We start from the raw sequence: 6,680 nt of genomic DNA on the forward strand, positions 1-6,680 counted from the left end.
CATGGAGAAAGCAAAGTTAAGCTTTCAAAAGGCATCCCTTTAGTAAAAGATAAAGCCAATTTTAACTAGTGTGAACTTGGTATAAAAAGAAACTAGGTATATCTTTGATTTTGATTTTGTGACATAATTCATAATTGGTTTATTTCTAAAGATTCTAGTATATTCTAAGCTCGTACCTATGTATTTTTGGTATTCTAAGCTCAATACTTACAATTTCCACCACAATTTTAACAGATCCAATAAAGCTACGTAAAAATAGCTATATTACATGCAAATAAGCCTACTTTAGAGTGACTTTATAATCGTAATGAAAATATCATTAAACCGTAAGTTTCAAAATAACAATAATAAAATACTCAAATTGTATTGTTTGTGTGATCCGTAATTTAAACGATTTTTCTTTGTCATATTAATTATGAGATTGGCCGAAACGAGTCTTTTTTAACTTAGAATACATTAATTTAACTACAAGAACTTACAGACATATTCAGAAAAAAAAAAATAAAAAAAAATAAAGTTAATATTAAGATACTGGACCTCTCTAGTGGGAAATTAAGGTGGTTTACCTTTATTTAAAAGAAGCTGATTTTTAATAATTGTGGTAAATGATTTGTACATAATGTAACAATAAAAAAATAGTTTGCATGATAAATAATGGTCTCATGAAGTTCCACTTAGAGATTTTGTTAGGTGGTGCAATGACACTATAATTCACTTTATACATACTAATATACTATAATTGATTACACACATAGCAAACCGATTTCAATATGCTCACTACTAGAAAAGTATAAATTGGGGACGACCTTTTTCGGGACGACATAATGTCGTCCCCAAAAATAAGGAAAACGACAAAAAATGGGCCAGCTTTTTCTGAGACGTTTGACCAGTTTTTTGGGGACGACATTTAGGGACGACATGTCGTCCCCAAAGAAATTACCATTTTTCATTTATTTTTTTGGTAAAAAACTGGCTCCAAAAAGCAAAAAAAATCCCGCCAAACTTTTGGGGACGACATGTCGTCCCTAAATGTCGTCCCCAAAAAAAGAATTATATTTAATTGTTTTTTTGGCGCAGAAATATTTGGCTCCAAAGGCGGGAAAATTTCGTGCTATTTTTTGGGGACGACACGTCGTCTCTAAAAACTTTTGGGGATGACATTTGTGGCGCCTTTTGTGGCGCACCAGCGCCACTAAAGGTACAAACGAAAAAAGGTTGAATTCAACTAGTAATATTATTTTCTAGTATAAGTATTGCGTCACACACTATCATACTATATGGTTGTCCATTTTTATTTATTTTTTTATTAACGATCCGTCAAAAATTATTATTATTAATATTACTAGTTGTTTTTTTACTTTAATTTTTTATTTACTATATATTCAATTTCAATTGTGGATTTATCATTTCTCATATGATGGTTATTTGTTAGGAAGTGGTACAAGTGATAGTTACTTGTAGATTGTAGACAAATACGAAAATCTGAAAGACAGAAATTGTGTATGTTGGCACTTCATCACGAATGTTCATTCATACATGCATGAATTATGAATAACATAACGTTTACAATAAAACTTACACGTTGGTATCTTATTAAGAAAATTGGACAAAACTTTGTCCCACATTAAACCAACTTGCACTACAGTAGTACTAATATATTACAACAATTAGAGTTTTAATAATAATAATAATAATAATAATAATAATAATAATAATTAGTTCCACCAATTTATCTCGTGATGGCCTCACTACATAATAATTAGTTCCACCAAGTCAAGAGCATATATTACTATATCTCTACCCCACTACATCACTTCCACCAATTTATCTCTATTAATTTCTCCGTAATTAGTTCTTATATTGCAATCAGTCACTTTTAATATATTATTTGGACATTGCCACTTCTTTACCAATAAAAAATAACACTGCCACTTAATAATTTTCACGAAAAATTAAATTTCCCTCCACCAAATTTAATAGTTTATACTTTGAACTCAACTCCTCCTTTATGTTTTGAAAGATACTCGCTATCAACCCTACACAATATGTGAGGAGAGTAGATGGAAAGCGGAACGCACAACGGGCAAGAAAGTTGCTAATAAAGTTTTGCGTTATTTTCCTATAACTCCCAGACTTAAACGTTTGTATAGTTCCAGACACACTGCAAAGTATATGACTTGGCATGTTACTGGACAATGCAAGGAAGAGGGTAAGATGCGTCATCCGGTAGATGGTCGAGCGTGGAAAGAAATCGACCAAAGATATCCAGATTTTGCACAAGAACCCAGAAACTTCCAGATGGGTTTGGATCAAATTTCAGGCAGAAAGTGAACAAGGATGATAACAACATAACAGGCATGAAGTCTCATGATTGCCATATCATGATACAACGATTATTACCGGTCGGAGTTAACGCATTTTTGGACGTAACTATCTCGACACCAATAATCCAGCTATGCGCATTCTTTAAGCAAATTTGTGCTCGAGAGTTAATGGTAGCCGACATGGTGAAAGCTCAAAAACAATTGATTAAACTTTTATGTACTTTTGAGCTGATTTATCCTCCGGCTTTTTTTGACATAATGATTCATCTGGTTATGCATTTACCGGAAGAGGCTATATATGGAGGGCCTGTTTACATGAGGTGGATGTATCCAGTTGAGAGATACATGAAGAAATTAAAAAATTATGTTAGAAATAAAGCTAAGCCTGAAGGTTGTATAGCAGAGGGGTACGTTGCCGACGAAGCGTTAACAACATGTTCAATGTCTCTTGAAGGAGTACAAACGAGATTTAATCGGCCTGACAGATATGAGGACGGGCCAAATAGACCGTGTGAGTTTCATGTGTTCAAATCCCTATGTGTAACATCCTGACATCGGGCCTAGGTGAAATTTACCTTTTTGCCCTTTAGGAGTGTTAAAGTGAATTTTAATGAAATATATAATTATTAATTATTTATAATTAATTGTTAGACCATTGGGTCCGTTTTATGACCAGGGTCCCGAAACAGGTTATATTATTTAATTATGACATCGTATGCTTTGCTGAATTAAATACGAAAGATATCTGATAACAGATAAATACCCGTGTATTATCGGGAATGGGTTTAAAACCCATTTAATTAAGTAAAACTGCTCGTGGTTTTTGTGGTTCCAGTACATTGTTTTATTTTCTTTTTATCTAGATCAAATAAAAACACACACATCACAAACACTAAAGCCTAGCCAAAATTGTTGATGATGAAGATGTAATTGAAGATTAAATTGTGGGTTTGTTCATCTCTCTCCCTCTCGTCTGTGTCACGCACCACTCGCCATCACCATTGAAAGACCTAGTTTTTATTGTTGAAGAGGATGATAAAATTGAAAGCTTTCAATCATGATTCGTGCTTCCTTTAACATCTAGCATCAAGGTTTGTCTTTAATTTATGCTTAATCTATGTTTATTTAGGGTTTTACTATTTGTTATTAAATGATGCAAATGGGTGCTTGAATCTTTTGATTTTGGTGATGAAATTGCTTGATAAATGTTAGATTTAAGTTGAATAATTGCTAGCAAATAATTTTGGGTTTGAATATAGCTAAAAAAAATTGGTGTACCATGGGAGTGGACAGCAGCTTTTAGCTGCTACTGCTGCTGTTCGGTGGGCTGCCACCACTGCCACCACGGCTGCCCGCGGCAGCTGGTGGCCAGTGGTGGCGGTTGACGGATGGTGGCGGTGTTTGTCGATTTTTGGTACGCGAGATGGTTCGGGTTACCCGTTTGGACCCCGAATCGTTCGTGTTAATTTAGTAGTGATTGGTTTCGTCGTTTTTAGACTATGACCCATTTTTCTAGTTATAATTGGATTGTAAATGGTATAAGTATGTAAATAGTGTGGATTGCTGACTTTTAACTCGTGACCATAATGGTGAGTTAAATTTGGGTTATAAATTATATAAGTGGACTTTTAACTCGACGTAGAGGTGGTCGTGGACCAACAACAAATGGTAAATTACGAAAAATGTGGGCTGACATTGGTGGACCATTGCCGATTCAGTTTGATGTTAGTGTGTTGGGGACCGGTCGCCCGATAGGCCCACACAAGTCGATGTGTATTAACATGCTCGCGGGAATCGTTAAGGACCCGTTATTTCCAAAGCATTACGAGAGTTGGGAAAAGGTTCCTGGCGAAAACAAAGAAAAAATTTGGCTTGATCTCGGTGTAAGTTTATTCGGTTAATTATATTATAGTTGACTTATTTAATCTTAAACTTTATATAATATATTACTTATTATACTAATAGAATTTTGTAACTTTTTTTTTTCAAATTGTTGTAGGGGTTTTTTAAGATGGGCGACTGGCTAGATGGTGGACATACCCAAAAGGTGGTGGAAGCCGGGGTAAATTCTTTGTGCGCGGACCGATGGAGAAATGCTAAAAGTAAACAAAAAAAATATTTCACGGATAATGACGGGTACGCACTTCCCAATAACCTTCGAAACCGACCCCCACCGAATGTTCAACAACGTCTATGGGACCCATTTGTGGACCTAATGCTTTCAAGTAAATTCCGGGCTCGTTCTGCGCAGAACAAGAAAAATAGGGCGAAGATGGAATACGCCAGTACGCAGGGTAGCAGGTCAATTGCCGACCGTGTGGTAAATCCTATTTTTAACTTTAGTTTATGGAAAATATTAATACGTGTCTGTAAATTTTAAATGGTCAAATATTAATATGTGTTTGCAGGCCTCTCTGGATCCTCCGAGTCTTATCGAAAACTTCAAGAACAACCACACTTTTAAGAAAGGTGGATGGAGTGGGGATAAAGCTAGGGTGAACCACGTAAGTACTTACATATATATATATATATATATATATATATATATATATATATATATATATATATATATATATATATATATATATATATATATATATATATATAAAGTCAAACGAAGTCAACAAAAGTCAATTGGGTTAAAATTGGGTTAAATTTAGTCAATTGGTCAATATGGGTTAAAATTGATTTAAATGAAGTCAATTGGTCAATATAAGTATATGTATATGTATATGTGGGCCAAATGGTCAATATGGGTTAAAATTGGGTTAAATTGAGTCAATTAGTCAATATGGGTCAATATAAGTATATGTATATGTATATACGGGTCAAATGGTCAATATGGGTCAAATGGTCAATTGGGGTCAATGTGGATTAAAATCGTCCCCAATTGAGTCATTTAGTCAATATGGGTCAATATAAGTATATGTATATGTGTATATGGGTCAAATGGTGAATATGGGTTGTCGTATTGTTATATGATAATACTAATAATAATATTTGTTAACTATGTAGGAAAAAATGTTGAAATTAAAAGAAAAATATCCGGAAAGGAGTGATGAAGTCATTATGTTGGAAGTTTTAGGCAAACGTCGCGGGTACCGTCGCGGAGTGGGTAAAACGTTACCCGGATCGGCTAGTACATCATCTTCATCATCAACTTGTCAAACAAGACGACCACCACCACCGGGTTCCGAAAACCCATTGCTAAAGGAAGCGGTATACGATACTTTTGCCTTTAACAATATGGCAATCCCGCCCCAATGGCAATCTTTTTTCCCAACCCCCAATCAAACTCAAGAAACCGAAGGTGAAGACGAAGGTGATGACGATGAAGACATGGAAGAAAGTGGTGCGTCTCAAAGCGAAAGTGATGAAGAAAATGAAGATGAAGCAAGGTAAGTTTGTAAGTTTGTTTGCTATTCGGATTTGGTTTAAGTTTGTAAACTTTGGATAATGTTTTAAGGTTGTAAACTTTGTGTCGGATTGTAATCTTTTAGTATTCGGATTAAGTTTGTAACGGTTGGATAATGTTTCGGACATGTTTTAATTAATGTTGAGCTTGTGTTTGTGAAATATATTGTGTTTTGTGCAACAGGTTTTGATTTGGTTTAAATGTGCCGTTTTTACGGCTGGAAAAGCAGTTTTTAATCGGCCCAAAAACGATAACAGCTTATTGGGGACGACATGTTGTACCCTTTTGTCGTCCCCAATTACATTTTAATATTATTATTATTATTTAGAATGAAAATAGGATATTTTAATATTATTTTTTTAGAGACGACATGTCGTCCCTAAAGAGTCGTCCCAATTAGATTAAAAATATTATAATTATTAATTCGTTGGAAAAATGATTTTTTTAATATTATTTCTTTAGGGACGACATGCCGTCCCTAAAAGTCGTCCCCAAAAAATGGACAAGATTAACAATTGAAAAGTCAAAGTGGGTCCCACCGTCGTCCCTAAAAAAAAATCAGTCGTCCAGAAAAACTTTTCGCGACAGAACACTGGGGACGACTTTATGGGGACGACATGTCGTCCCGCAAGATTATTGAGGACGACATGTCGTCCCTAAAAACAAAATTTTGTTGTCCCCAATTGGGGTTTTTCCAGTAGTGGCTATCGCTTCCTTTTCTCATGATAAAAAAAAGATACGGAGTAAAAAGTTTGAGAGAATTATTTCTGATTAAATTAAATAATTTAGTTATACTATATTCAGGTTGGTCCCTAGAATTTAAGCACTTCAAACGAAGTGAAAAAAAAAACTTTAGATCGTAACGAACAATATAAGTTACTTAAAAAAGACTCTTGAGCTATAACGAATAATATAAGCATTTTAAAAAAGACTTGCTAGAA

General features: G+C 34.4%; 1 protein-coding gene across 1 annotated transcript; it reads left to right on the top strand.

Moving 5' to 3' along the window:
• Positions 1 to 4,006: 4,006 nt before the first annotated feature.
• On the top strand, positions 4,007 to 5,911 carry LOC139902205 (uncharacterized). Its single transcript, XM_071884853.1, has 4 exons — positions 4,007 to 4,207; positions 4,324 to 4,644; positions 4,733 to 4,828; positions 5,340 to 5,911. The coding sequence occupies exons 1-4, from the start codon at positions 4,007 to 4,009 to the stop codon at positions 5,724 to 5,726; spliced, it is 1,005 nt and encodes a 334-aa protein (XP_071740954.1). The 3' UTR covers positions 5,727 to 5,911.
• Positions 5,912 to 6,680: the final 769 nt, after the last annotated feature.

The sequence above is a fragment of the Rutidosis leptorrhynchoides genome, chromosome 3 (assembly GCF_046630445.1).
Source record: "Rutidosis leptorrhynchoides isolate AG116_Rl617_1_P2 chromosome 3, CSIRO_AGI_Rlap_v1, whole genome shotgun sequence".
Classification (NCBI taxonomy): domain Eukaryota; kingdom Viridiplantae; phylum Streptophyta; class Magnoliopsida; order Asterales; family Asteraceae; genus Rutidosis; species Rutidosis leptorrhynchoides.

Bases quoted from the DNA above. Each gene is read 5' to 3' on its own strand.
- LOC139902205 (XM_071884853.1), top strand. From the start codon at position 4,007: ATGTGGGCTGACATTGGTGGACCATTGCCGATTCAGTTTGATGTTAGT. The intron at 4,208-4,323 runs GTAAGTTTATTC...AAATTGTTGTAG, and splicing joins AAATTTGGCTTGATCTCGGT to GGGTTTTTTAAGATGGGCGA. The intron at 4,645-4,732 runs GTAAATCCTATT...ATGTGTTTGCAG, and splicing joins GGTCAATTGCCGACCGTGTG to GCCTCTCTGGATCCTCCGAG.